This window comes from Myotis daubentonii, chromosome 6 (assembly GCF_963259705.1).
Source record: "Myotis daubentonii chromosome 6, mMyoDau2.1, whole genome shotgun sequence".
In the NCBI taxonomy this organism is placed as follows: Eukaryota; Metazoa; Chordata; class Mammalia; order Chiroptera; family Vespertilionidae; genus Myotis; species Myotis daubentonii.
Window position 1 is genome coordinate 52,177,572 of NC_081845.1, and position 14,834 is coordinate 52,192,405.

Below are 14,834 nucleotides of genomic sequence, written 5' to 3' on the forward strand. Positions count from 1 at the left end.
AATAGTGCAGCTTGGTTTAGAAGTAAAACTACAAAGTAAGTTTCGTCACAAAAACAATCCAACACTACCCCGGCTGTCTGCAGGTCTCTGACAAAACGGGAGCGGGTCCATAACATACTTCAAGAACCAGAGTCGGAACCAGAGCTTTCAACTTTCCCGCTGGCTCCTACAGGGCCAACCGCACCGACGCTCCGTCTTGCTCTGCGCCACTTCCGTTCGCGCATTTTAAGGACGTCAGAGCGTCAGCTCTCGCGGTATCATCTGTGGCTGGGGCACTTTAACAAAGATCTCGCGAAGTTTGTTTTACAGCTCCAAGTTGGCCTCTGACCCTCCCCCACCGCACCCTCAAAACTAGTCTTCCTTTCTCTGTCTCGGTTACAACATTCTTCCCTCCCTCAGCTCTCGTCCCACCTCCCGTTTCCGATTTCAAGCCGGAACCGGAAGTCTAGTGGGCGGGGCTCGGCGGCGGAAAGCGCAGAGGAGCCGGAGCGGGGACTCGGCTGTGGCCGCTGCCCCTGTCCCTTCCACGGATCGCCGTGGCTCCAGGCTGACGGCAGGTCCGGAGGCGGGTGGGCGCGGGTCTCCCCCGGAGTGTCCGGGCGGCGGCCTCCCCGGCCCCCCCGGGCTCCGCGAGAGATCATGTCTACAGCCTCCGCGGCTTCCTCCTCCTCCTCGTCTTCGGCCAGTGACATGATCGAAGCCCCCTCCCAAGTCCTCAACTTTGAAGAAATCGACTATAAAGAGATCGAGGTGGAAGAGGTGAGCGAGGCCCGGCTAGGCGGTGCGGGCCCCGGCCGGTCCCGCCTCTGCCTAGTCCCAACTCTTACGGCGTCTCTCTGTCCCTCTGATTTGCGGGGCCCTCGGGGTTCACCTGGGGTCCTCATCGCCCCACGGAGACCGGGTGTAGAGGAGCTCCACGCGCGCCGCTGCTCCGAGGTCGCGCTCTCTGGGCCTTCCTTAGGCATTCTCGCGTTGGATTTGAGTCATCTCAAGGGGGAAGATGAACTGGGGAGACCGTTCATCGGTTAAGGCGTAAATTCATCCCAGACCGTGGCCGTTTGGAGCGTCATTGCACCGAGACGCGGCGCTCTTAAGGGCCAAGGCTTGTCCTCTCGCTCTGCCTGGCGCGTCCTGGGCGCTCGGTGAATGGTCAGCTAATGCATCTTCATGTATAACGAGGTGTTTCCCCGAGTGTGGAATGGTTTCTCTCGCCGATTCCTTAGAGCAGTCGTCAGAATGCTACATGTTCCGCCTTCCATTGGACTAATTTAGATGCATTTCAGCCTTAGTAATACAGGCTGGTTAGGATGAAAAGCTATTTCAAGGAGCATATTCTGAAGAGATAACTAATGATTTCCGTGATCAGACACCTCTGCTAGAAAATCCGAATCCATTCTCTGTGCTGTCGTAATTTAAGTTTAGAGCAAGGTAATATCGTGTCTTTAGTACATTGCTTCTTTTCAGATTCACAGAGGAGTAGATTGGCTCTAAGGACCATCACATTTAGAAAAGCAAAAACTGTACATGTTTTAAAGACTCGCTTTTGTAAAGGGTTAAACTTTGGTTGAAAATACTATCAGATATTATTTGTGCATCATTTTAAAAATTATTAAGTACTTTGCATTACATATGCCGTGAAGAACCCTGTATGTCCTATATTATAGATTCTCAGTTTTCACTACTTTCAAATTCCAAAATTATTTTTAAGTAGTGGAACACTAGAAGTAGTGAGGTAATTTTCATTTAACAAACAAGTGGTTTTCTATGCATGTTTTGGAAAAATATTGTATTAATCATATTTTTTATTTCATAAGGTAACCTTAGAGATCACTGAGAACAACCTTATTTTACAAGGCAGTTATAAGTGGGATGAGAAAGGCCTTTGGAGTTAGAGGAAGGTCCAGTATATCAGCCATACCACTTAATAGCTGTGTGATTCAGAGCAAGTTTCCTATCCCCTGTGAGCTTTAGTTTTCTAGCTATAAAATAGGGGTAATTTCTATTTCATTTATTTGTATAACAGAGCCTACTAGGCAATATGCAAACCACCAAACACAGTGTCTGACACATATTACTCAGAAACTGAATTCCAGAGAGGAAGTGACCTGCTTTAAGGTCACATGGCTAAAAGAAGGACCTGTATTTTGAAAAGGGGGGGAATTTTTTTCATGTGTAAGTGTTTTGTTTTGTTTTTCCTATTGATGCTATGATAAATTCCTTTTTCAGAAGTGGGTAGTTGATCCAGCTTTCATGGCTAGCATTCTTGCTTTTTTAAGAATAAAAATTCAGTGAGTCAGTATAAAAGAATTGCAGTTTTTAAATAAACATTTACGTCTACTCTGGTGAACTGTCATACTTGTAGACTACAAATTGTTATATAATAATAACTTGTACTTCATGGTCAACCAAATGCTTTCACAGACTTACATCATTTGATCCTTACAACTTTAGTTTTTGCACACTACTTTCTAAAGCATTTTACATTCTTGCTTGGAGGAATGAAAGTTACTAAGGAAACACTTTGCTGCTCTTCTCCCAAAGCCATTTAACTTCTGATTAGGTTTTTTTATTCCCAAAGACCCTTCTTTGAGTTCAGATAATGTTTCAACCTTTCTTTGGTATATTTAGGACATTCCTGAGATCTAGATTTTTGTTTTTAAATGAAAATTTCTAATATTAGGCAGTCATTTAGTTTTTTTTAAAATATCCAGTTTATTTGCACTTTAAGGTTGACTTTCAGCCTTCCTGATGTTGAAGCCATTACATAATTTCCATCATATATTCTTCATATGCACACATTAAAACAGTGTTACATGATCCAGGGTGTACCATGGATTCTCAGTAACTATTTCTTTCTTTCTTTTTTTTTAAAATATATTTTATTGATTTTTTACTGAGAGGAAGGGAGATAGAGAGCTAGAAACATCGATGAGAGAGAAACATCGATCAGCTGCCTCCTGCACATCTCCTACTGGGGATGTGCCCGCAACCCAGGTACATGCCCTTGACCGGAATCGAACCTGGGACCTTTCAGTCCGCAGGCTGACGCTCTATCCACTGAGCCAAACCGGTTTCGGCAGTAACTATTTCTTAACTTCGATTCTGCGTCTAGGTTAAAGTCATGAATAAGAGAATACAGAAAGATGACCAGAAACAAAAAGTATTTTATATTGCTTTCAATATTTTATATGTATACATAAATTGCCTATAAATAAAAGAAAATCATAATCTGTATTTCTCACATAACAATGTAATTGAATCAGAATTATGTCAATTCAATTAGAAACTGTTAGAAAAACATTCCAACTACAAGTCAAATAAATATGCAATCATGTAATAGGTGTATATGTTCCTGATATTGTGACTCAGTAATATCAGTGTGGCATTTCCTAAATTCAATTCTGATATCAAATTATGTAAGGCTTTAGCCTTAGAAATCTACATAGGTACTTTTTTTAAAAAGTAATTTAGTTTTTACTATCTGGATCTAAGTGTAGAGAATAAATTGTGAGGTATCTACTTTGGAAACTAGCTTGCAAGAAGTGGTGAAAGGCAGTGTGGTATGGTGACAACTATACTGAGCTGGGTATTTAAAAAATTTAGATGCCATACTGATTCTACCATAATGTAGTAATTCAGTAAATTTGAACAAATCTTCTGGACCTCTGATTTCTCACATGAAATGAGGGATTGGACAAGATCATTTAAGATCTCTTTCCATTCTAAAATGAAAGCACATTTATTGTTTCCAGTATTTATGCTTTAAGGACAGTGATCATGATCTTCCATGGAATAGTTGGACCAACTAATCCAAATTAGACAAGTGATAGCCCCATTTTATAGATGCTGACAAGTGATCATTGAGTTTGATTTGTCAGAAGCCTTATGCCTAAAATGGTAGAGTTAGGAATTGAATTTGAGATTTCCTGAGTCAGTTGCTCTTACCACTGGATGTTCCTTTAGTTCTTCCTAAAGTACAGTAGGTCCTCGGGGTTACGTGGGAGATCCATTCCTACGGCACGATGTAATGCGATTTTTGCCATTAAGTCGGAACCCACCTACATAAGCAACTACGTCATTCATAAGGAGCATATACACAGCAGTAATGAAGTGAAATAGTAAAAAAAATTTAAAAGAAAGATAACAATTCCTGACCTTTACTTGTGGTAAATAAATAGTAAAAAACATAAAGCACATATGTACATACTTTGAAATGACGGAATTTTTTTTTTTTTTAATAAATAAATGGGAGATGGCGACATAACTACGAAACAACCTACATCGAGTCTGACATAACCCAAGGACTGTCTGTAATCTATAACCAGACCTTATTTTTCGAATGAGGAAACAAATACTGATTTCCTTGATAGTAATTGGTCCTGAGCACTTAATGAACATTCTCCTCCCTGCACAGTACTGCTAAGGTATTGAGAAAAATGAATAGAAGAATCTTAGGATTCTCTCCTTTGAAATAGTCACTTGTGAGACAAGAATAAACGCAGAACAGTTAACACATTTCGTACTGCTCAGGAGTTTTCTCGTGTTTTGCGCGCCATCTGTTAAAGACCGTTCACGAGTGTTCTCGTTTTTCACACCCATGGAAAAAGGAGCGAATCTAGATACCTATGTAAATTTTGTTTGGTCCCTCTTCATAGAGGAAAATGTTTTACGCAGTACCATACGTTAAAAAAGTACTAGGAACTTTAATTGTTTAATTGTTTTTGTAAATAAAAATGTTACAATTATTGAAAAACAATACCTAAAGTGCATTATGATGATTTAAATAACATGCAGTTTGCCCAAAAACGTGCGGTCCCTGGCGTATGTCTTAGAGATTTCTATGCGGTACTCAATGTGTTAATAATTACATTTTTAGGACCGACCACAAGTTTAAGACTATGAATCCTATATAATAAAAGGCTAATATGCAAATCGACCAAACAGCAGAACGACTGGTAGCTATGATGCGTACTGACCACCAGGGGGCAGACACTCAACGCAGGAGCTGCCCCTTGGTGGTCAGTGCGCTCCCACGGAAGGAGTGCCACTCAGCCAAAAGCTGGGCTCACGGCTGGTGAGCGCAGCAGCGGAGGTAGGAGCCTCCGCAGCAGCGCTAAGGATGTCCAACTGACGGATTAGGCCTTCTCCCTGCTCAGGCCAGCCAGCAAGTTGTGGGGAATGGGCCTAAGTTAGCAGTCAGACATCCCCTGAGGACTCCAGGACTGTGAGAGGGTGCAGGCCGGCCAGGCTGAGGGATCCCCCCTGCCGAGTACACAAATTTTATGCACTGGGCCTCTAGTATAATATAAATTGAGCACTTAAGCTATAATTTGAAAGTAGGTTTAACTCCAGAAGACTTCATTGAGTGGAAAAGAGTTTAAAACTAGATTTTGAATAAAGTAAGCATCAAAGATTGAGAAAAGTACTAAGATGAATTTTTTACAGTTGTTTCTCTGCCTGGAATGAATGCTCTTCCCCCCAGAACTTCAGGGCTGGCTCCTTCTCACCATTCAAGTCCCACCTCAAATGTCACTTTCTTAAAAAGCTTTCCTGAGCAACCTACATCTTTGTCACGTCTATTTATCCTTATGGTGCTTCCCAGTAACCAAAATTGTGTATCCCCCAGCAAAATGTAAGGTGCCTTATTCATACCTATAATTCCAGTGCCTAGCACCTAGAAGTTTTTCTATAAATATTATTTAAATGAGTAAATGAAGTTATTACAGCATACCCATGAACACTTAGTGACCATTTGGGTCTATTACCTATGATAAAAATAGTGGTTAAGATTAGTTAGTGATTTGGCTAAGGCAACATTTATACTAGAAATGAAATTTGATTCTTTTTAAAATGTTGATTTCATAACACTCCATTATACCTAGCAAATACTTTTTGTTTATCAGGAGTCAGGTGCTGTGAATAAGCCCGGTATTGGTGCCTTTAATAAAATGCTAAATAGATCATATGTGGTGTAGTTGCTTTTTAAAAGGAAGACTCACAGTGTTCACCTCAATTGTAGCATACTAGTGGCCCGGTGGACGGATTCGTGCACATTGGAAAGAAATTAATTAGAAGAAATATTTTAATATCGCTATTCACCCTTTCTCTATAATAGAAGTGTCAACTAAATTCACAATCAACAATGACACATCAAGACACACGCCTGCGATTGGCGCCAGCGAGAGCTTTATATGTATCGTGCATGCATATAAAGTCAACTTAGCCTTTTATATATAGAATAAACTTGCTTAATTAGACCTGTTTTCTGAATTAGCTAAACTTTTTCCAGCCCAGCGAAACACCCCAACTTCTCTTTCAGGTAATTGTCAGCAGCACAGCAGTAAATATCAACACAAAGCAGATTATTATTGTAGATAACGCAGGTAGAACAAAGGGCAAAATATTTAACTGCAGCGGTGTTTGACTATATTCAGCACAGTGAGAAAATCTGAAGTCATTTTCAAGGTCCACCATTTCTTCTTTTCAGTCGGGTCAAGTTTCTAAACTTTCTAAATCTCCGTTTTCCGGCTAATGAGAAGAAAATAGAAGAAAATAGGATTCTACCAAGTCTCCTATCTACCTACTCCAGGATTTCTGTGAGGATCAAATGAGATGAGGCACGGGAAAACACTTCACAGACATTTGGTTAAAGTGTAAAATGTTTGCACCTGGCTATAAAACAAGTGGTGTTCCTGGGCTGAAGAAATTGCAAGGAGGCTAGTTGCTAGGGAGGGGAAGCCAGGCATTGCTACATGACATCATTACCCAGCGCCCACAGCGACTGTTTCAGGGCTAGGTTCGGCTGTGGGCCGCATTTTGCGTCATGGGGTCTTGCAGCACTGGTTGCGATTTGGTGGGTTGTCACTCTGGGGTGCTGCGGGGCCTGTGTCCCACTTGGGGGAAGCAAGTGTTGCTTTGTTGGCGCCAGGTCTGCGGTGTTATTTCTTTGTAAATGGCCAGTGCACGTCATGGCAGCTCCTGCGTTGAGTGTCTGTCCCCTGGTGGTCAGTGTGCATCATAGCGACTAGTCGGGTGGTCGGAGGGACACTTAGCATATTAACCTTTTATATATATACTAGAGGCCCAGTGCACAAAAATTTGTGCACTCGGGGGGGAGGGAGGGGTCACTCAGCCCGGCCTGTGCCCTCTCGCAGTCTGGGACCCCTCAGGAGATAACTACCTGCTGGCTTAGGCCTGCTCCCAGGTGGCAGAGGGCAGGCCCAATCCCTAGGTGCAGCCCCTGATCGGGCTCAGAGCAGGGCCGATTGGGTGGTTGGGGCACCGCCCCCTGTCACACTCAAGGCAGGGTCGATGGGGAGGTTGCGGCGCCACCCCCTGTCATGCACACAGCAGGGCCCATCAGGGGGGTTGGGGCTCCATATCCTGTCATGCACAGAGCAGGGCCCATCAGGGGGTTGGGGAGCTTCCCCCCTGTCACACAGAGCAGGGCCCATCAGGGGGTTGAAGAGCTCCCCCCCTGTCACTTACAGAGTAGGGCCGATAGGGGATTTGGGGCACCGTCCCCTTTCACACACACAGCAGAGCGGATCAGCAGGTTTGGCGCCGCCCTCTATTACCCACAGAGCAGGGCCAATCAGGGGGTTGGGGCGCCGCCACTGTCACACTCAGGGCAGGGCTGATGGGGAGGTTATGGCTGTACCCCGTCACACACAGAACAGGGCCAGTGGGGGGTGAGGGGGGTTGGGGCACCGCCCTCTATCACCCACAGAGCAGGGCCGATCACGGGGTTGGGGCGCCGCCACTCTCACACTCAGGGCAGGGCTGATGGGGAGGTTATGGGCTCTACCCCATCACACACAGAGCAGGGCCCGTTGGGGGGGGGGGCGATTGGGGTGCCACACCCTGTCACACACACAGCAGGGCCGATCAGGGGGTTTGGGTGCTGCCCCCTGTCACACTGATCCCGGTGCCGGGAGGCCTCGCAGCTCTGCTGATCCCGGTGCTGGGAGGCATATTACCCTTTTACTATATAGGATAGAGGCCTGGTGCATGGGTGGGGGCCAGCTGGTTTGCCCTGAAGGGTGTCCTGGATCAGAGTGGGGGTTCCCACTGGTGTGCCTGGCCAGCCTGGGTGAGGGGATGATGGCTGTTTGCAGCTGGTCACACACCCTTCAGGGTGGGGGTCCCCACTGGGGTTCCTGGCCAGTCTGGGTGAGGGGATGATGGCTGTTTCAGCTGGTAACACACCCTTCAGGGTGGGGGTCCCTACTGGGGTGCCTGGCCAGTTTGGGTGAGGACCTGAGGGCTGTTTTCAGGGCTGGGGGTGACTGGAGCTCCCAACCGCTTCTTTTTTCCTTTTTTTTTTATTCTGGGCCAGCTTTAGCTTGAGGCTTGGCTCCAGCTCTTAGGCCTCCGCTGCTGAAAGTAGGTTTCTGGCCTTCGCTTACAATGTTGCGATTCTGCTGGCTGAAGTATTTGTTACATAGTTTCGTCACTGAGGCAAGCAAGCCTCATGTTAGCTTCAAGCTGCCTGGCTGCTCGTTGCCATCTTTGCTGACAGTTAATTTGCATATCTCGCTGATTAGCCAATCGGAAGGGTAGCGGTTGTACGCCAATTACCATGTTTCTCTTTTATTAGTGTAGATTAGAGGCCCATTGCACGAAGAGATTCGTGCAATAGGTCTTCTCCTGGCTGCCGGCACTGGTTTTCCTCCGGCACCCAGGACCCAGGCCTTCGCTCTGGCCGGAGCCTTCAGCCTTCACAGCTCCAGATGGAGCCTTCAGTCTTCCCTCTGCCACTTCACCCTATGTATGCAAATTAACTGCCATCTTTGTTGGGTTAATTTGCATACTCCCCTGATTGGCTGGTGAGTGTAGCGGAGTGACAGTTAATTTACATGTTTGTCTATTATTAGGTAAGATATATAGATACGTAGATATATAGATGAGCAAGGCACATATAATAGCACCATTTATATGTTCTAAAGCTTCATTATAGAGACATGCAAAGGCTTTGTTTTAAAGAGAAACATGTAAAGAACTTTGGAAGTGATGTATACTTTGTAGTTTTAGGTTATGAATATATGGGCAACTGATAATAGAGAAAAATCTAATTTAATAATAGCCTAAAAAATCTGAGTCCATATAATAATTATGGATATCCAAAATTATTAAAAAATTCTTCTTTGTGAAACTTAGTGATCCTTCGTCTCAGTAGATCTGGAATGTGATCACAGTGAAGAGGTAGCCCAATGATAACTTTTATGTTGTGTATGTATAGTTTAAAAGATGATACAAATATATTATTTGAAAGAAAGGCCTATTAAATGGGTCAGATGTCTTATGGCAAGCTTTGAAGATTGCATGAAAATTTCGAAAATAAGTTTGAATAATCTTTTGTGTTATCAAGTCTGTTTTGTCAGCCCATGACAGTTGTACTCCGCCACAGTTACTTAATAGATTTTGAAGTTCTGAAATAGTTGGAAGCTCTGAGTTCTAATTAATAAATGAAAGATCTATGCTTGTTCTATCATGTTCCAGATTTCTAGCCAGTGTAGTGGCAGCATAGCTAGGGTCCATTCATGTAGTCCAGTGGTCGGCAAACTGTGGCTTGCAAGCCACATGCAGCTCTTTGGCCCCTTGAGTGTGGCTCTTCCACAAAATACCATGTGTGGGCGCGCACGTACAGTGCGATTGAAACTTTGTGGCCCATGCACAGAAGTCAGTATTTTGTGGAAGAGCCACACTCAAGGGGCCAAAGAGCCACATGTGGCTCATGAGCCGCAGTTTGCTGACCACTGACATAGTCCATAGAACAGGCCAAACCAAACTGACAGCTATAGTCACTGAACTAAAAATAACATGAACTTTGGACAATTAAGAATTATTTCATAGTAAATTCAAAGAACAAGTGCATACATCTTTTTTGATTTAGTTTTGTTTAGATATTTTTCTTTTTAATAAACTGACTTGGGTGAAAGAATGGAGTAGTCTTCTATCCTAAGGAAATTAGTTTTTTTGTTTTGTTTATTTTAATTAAAACTTTATTGTTCAGATTATTACATTTGTTCCTCTATTTTCCCCCCATAACTCCCCTCCTCCCAGTTCCCGGCCCACCCTCCGCCCTCACTCCCCACCCACTGTCCTCATCCATAGGTGCACGATTTTTGTGCAGTCTCTTCCCGCATCTCCCACACCCCTTTCCCCCCCAAGAATAGTCAGTCCATTCCCTTTCTATGTCCCTGATTCTATTATGATCACCAGATTATTTATTCAGTTGATTCTTAGATTCACTTGTTGATAGATGCATGTTTGTTGTTCATAATTTGTATCTTTACCTTTTTCTTCTTCTTCCTCTTCTTAAAGGATACCTTTCAGCATTTCATATAATGCTGGTTTGGTGGTGATGAATTCCTTTAGCTTTTCCTTATCTGTGAAGCTCATTATCTGACCTTCAGTTCTGAATGATAGCTTTGCTAGATAAGTAATCTTGGTTGTAGCTTCTTGGTATTCATCACTTTGAATATTTCTTGCCATTCCCTTCTGGCCTGCAAAGTTTCTGTTGAGAAATCAGCTGACAGTCGTATGGGTATTCTTTCTGAGTTTCTTTCTCTTGCTGCTTCTAAGATTCTCTCTTTGTCTTTTGCTCTAGTATTTTAATTATGATGTGTCTTGGTGTGGTCCTCTTTGGATTCCTTTTGTTTGGGGTTCTCTGTGCTTCCTGGACCTGTAATTTATTTCTTTCACCAGGTGGGGGAAGTTTTCTGTCAATATTTCTTCAAATAGGTTTTCAATATCTTGCTCTCTCTCATCTTCTGGCACCCCTATAATTCTGATGTTGGTACGCTTGAAGTTGTCCCAGAGGCTCCTTACACTATCTTCGTATTTTCGGATTCTTTTTTCATTTTGCTTTTCTGGTTGGGTGTTTTTTGCTTCTTCGCATTTCAAATCTTTGCCTTGATTCTTGCGCTCCTCTGGTCTGCTGTTGGGAGTCTGTATAGTATTCGTTATTTCAGTCCGTGTATGCTTAATTTCTAGTTGGTTCTTTATCATAACATCGAGGGTCTCATTAGATTTCTTGATGATCTCACTACATTTATCGGCGGCTTCTAAACAGTTCTTGAGAGACCTTAAAAGTGTGGTTCTGAACTCAATATCCTCCATTGACAGTTTTGTCCTGTTTCTTTGTCTCTGCATTTTTATGCTTTCTTGGTGCACCCCCTAGTGGTCTTTGTGCGCAGTCTTGTTGTAGTTAAGCCTTGATTGTTGTCGGCAATACCAGGGGTGCTTTGACCTCCAGGCTAACTGGCTATGAGAGTCAGCTGTGTCTGCAGTGGGAGAGCTTCTGTGCTGGATCTCTAGGGCGGTGCTAATCTAGCCTTTGCCTGAGGCTATCCGGCAAATGGCTCTGTGCAGGGCTTGGGCGGGGCGGGTCCCCGGGGATCAAAAGGGAGGGCCGGAGCAAGCAGTTATGGCTGCTCTCAGTTCCCTCCCTAGGGGCTCTGCCTCTCAGAGTCCCAGCAATCGCTGTAAACCTCGGAGAGAAAGCTGCCTTCGAGTTCCGACGGAAGCCAGACAGTCCCGCTTCTCCGGTTTGAGTCTGGGTCCCTAGAGACTCACCTGGATCTGGAGCTCAGAGTCTGAAACTCCCTCCCGATTGAAAACAACAACTGCGCCCTCCGCCGTCAGCCCGCTCGCGCGCACTCCGCACCTTAGTATTTCACTTCAGCACTGCGCCTCCTCTGAGTCTGGGTATGATATTTTCTTTCCTCCTAGTTGTAGAATTTCCACTCAGCCAGCCTTCCTGTGGTTCTGGATGATGTCGGTTCCGTCTTTTAGTTGTTTTTTGAAATGGTTGTTCGAGGCAGCAATCTCCGGCGTTAACCTATGCCACCATCTTGGTTTTTTCCCCCCGGAAATTAGTTTTTAAGGAGTTGCTTTTTTTATACACACACACACCAAATTCTGATTTTTATTATTGTGCTTTTTAAAGCTATTTGCCTGGAAATATCTTACATATCATCTCTCTTATTTTTCTGTTACATTTTTTATTAAGAAATTAAATTTAAGTCTGCTTTACTACATGAGACTAAAATTGTGGACTCCAAATCAAAAGGAGACTAAACCGTGGGTGGTAGAGATGCATATCGTAAAAAATAAATATTGATCTAAGAACATTTTAATTTGGAAAACATTCATAAATTTAGAAGGACATATTTGTAAATTGACTCTTTTTAAAACCAAAGCCCTCTTTGCATTCCTCTGTTCTATTTTTACAGATGAGCAATTGTGAAAAATATCTGAAATATTATTTCTAAGTTCACCATTTTAGATAGATGTTTATGATGGGGGAGGTACTTGTAATTTGGATGTACACCCTTTTTTACATTTTCGGTGAAAATTGATCCTTGGAGAAAGTTGTCATTAAAATAATTGTTATGATAATGTATCAAAGAAACTTGTTTTACTTATATATGAATGCAATCCAAAAAGCATATTTGATTTGTGAACTTGAATTAGAATTTTGGTAAAGTTTTGTAGTTTAAATTTAGAGTTTTGTAGTTTAAATTTAGTTTTTTCATTATTTATCTCACTTGCCAGTGTGTGTCAGTTTGCTGTCAATGCCACTTTTTTCTATGTGGCAAGAAAAACATTGGTTTGCTCACAAGAATTCTCCTTTTTCTTTTTTATGCCCAAGATGGAATCTCAGTGCTCTGGAAAATTTCCATAAATAATATCAACAGCAAGGGCGGACTCTCTGGTTTATGTGATGGCTTGCACTGAAGTATCTTGTCTCAGTGTTAATTATGTTTTTAATATAACCTAATGCAGTGGTTCTCAAATATTAGAATCACCTGAAGGGCTTGTTTAAACAGATTGCTAGGCCCATCCCTTGGACTAAGTCATTTGGAGTTGGAACCTGATAATTTATATTTCTCACAAATTTCCAGGTGATGTTGATGCTTCTGAACCAGAGACCATCCTGTGAGAGCCATTGGCTTATTGCTTTTGCTGTTTTTATATCTGCTTCTTGAAACTCTTCTCTAGGCTTCTTGTGACACTCCCCTGGTTTGCCTGTCTCCTTATTGACTGCTCCTTCTCAGTTTTTGCAGGTTCTTTCTCTGTGTTTGAAGTGCTTCAAAGCTCACTTTTGGGACCCCAGTACTTACTTAAATATTATTTTTTGGTGATCTCATCCAATTGATTGACTAGAAATACCAACTAAATGCTGATGACTGTCCCAAGTTCTTATCTCCTGCCTGACTTCTTCTTGACTCATGTTTCCACTTTATTTCTTGGTATTTCCACCCAGATATCTTGTAGGCATCTGAAACTTTGTATGACTGAAACAGAACTCTGTGTTATTTTTTAAAAATCTGCTTGCCGAATTGTTTTTTATCCTTTATGAACTATGTTGCCTAGTCTACGTCTTCCTCTCCACCCATTTTACCTACATCCAAACAATCAGCAAGCTCTTTTGACTTTCACTGTAAAATATAACCCAGATCTGCCCATTTTTCTGCACTACCATCAACCTTGTCCTCACAGCTACCCTCTCTTCCTTGGGCTGCTGTAATAGCCCTCCTACCTGATCTCTGTTTGTATATTCTAGCTTCCCTCCAATCTATTTTTCACATAAGAGCTAGAATGAATTTTTTTAATGTGAAATTATATTACATCTTTTCTCAAGTCCCTCCAATTGCTTTCCATTGCTCTTAGACTGATATTCAGAGTCCTTATTATGGTGCAGAGAACCATTCAGGATCTAGATGCCCATCTCTCCAGCCTTATTTTGCTTCACTCTTCCCTTTTCCATCTATGCATTGCCCACACTGAACAATATATCTCCGGGTCATTATTAAAATGTCTTGTTTCTCAATGAGGCCTTGCAGGACTACTATGTTTAAAATTGGAGTGGGGAGAGTTCATGTACATGTATATACACACAAATTACGCTCCTTTTCTTCTTAGCACATTTATCATTTTCTCAAAATTATATATTTTTCTTATATCTTCTTCTTTGTCTCCACTAATGAGAATATGAACAGTAAGAGGAAAGATTTTGGATTGTTTACTTCTGTGTCTTGAGTGCCTAGCCTATATAGATGGGTTCAAATATGGTCCAATAGGGAATGTGGGGGTTTTCCCCCTTAGGGCCTTTACGTTAGTTATTTCTTCTTCTTTGGTTGGTTCCTTGTATGCCATTCATTATAAAGTTAGTAACCTCCTCAGATGCCTCTCCCATACTATCTTGCCCTAAGTTTCCACTAATGTCTTCGTCACATCATCCTATTTTTTCCTACATGGCATTTTTTTAGAATATGATATTTTTTTTATTCATCTTTATTGACTGTCTTCTTTCCCTTCCCCTTTAATTGAAAGTACATTCCATGTAGATCAGGAACATTGTCATATTTACTGCTATATTTCTGATATCCCAGAGGCATTGAAGAAATATTGGTTTCAGGAGTAAACAAATGAGGTTCATTGTTCTCTTGGCATAAGCCTCACTTTCACCTCTTGAAAGCAGGAGATCTTACCCCATTTCTCTCTGCTTGCTGACTAGATCTTCCTCTTTGGCTTTTACTGATTGTCAAACTTTCTATATATCTGCCATCCCACAGCTTCTGATATAGGTTCCAACACTGTGCCCAACAACAGCCTCCTTCCTGCAACCACAAGATTCTTTAATTTTCAGTTACCTTGCTTTTCTCTTGGCAGGATTTTTTCTGTGTCATTTCCATGTCTGTTGGGGCTGAGCAAACCTGAGTAGGGCTTCCATCTGTCTATCTCCCTTGCCATTCTTACTCATTTGTAGCTTCCCATGTTGGCAGAGCATATTCTATGAGGCTGCCTCCTCCAGAGGTTCTTAG

The 14,834-nt window shown here is 42.6% G+C and overlaps 1 protein-coding gene across 5 annotated transcripts in view; it reads left to right on the plus strand.

Annotated features, from left to right (window-relative positions):
* Positions 1-427: 427 nt before the first annotated feature.
* Positions 428-14,834, plus strand: part of MAP3K7 (mitogen-activated protein kinase kinase kinase 7) — a 67,613-nt gene continuing 53,206 nt past the window's right edge. For 4 of the 5 annotated variants that reach the window (XM_059700916.1, XM_059700917.1, XM_059700918.1 and 1 more), the window contains exon 1: positions 430-759. In XM_059700916.1, the coding sequence (XP_059556899.1) occupies positions 640-759 (120 nt within the window). In that variant the 5' untranslated portion in view covers positions 430-639. Of the gene's footprint in view, positions 760-14,834 lie in introns of all 5 variants that reach the window. The other variant, XM_059700920.1, reaches the window with a different exon arrangement.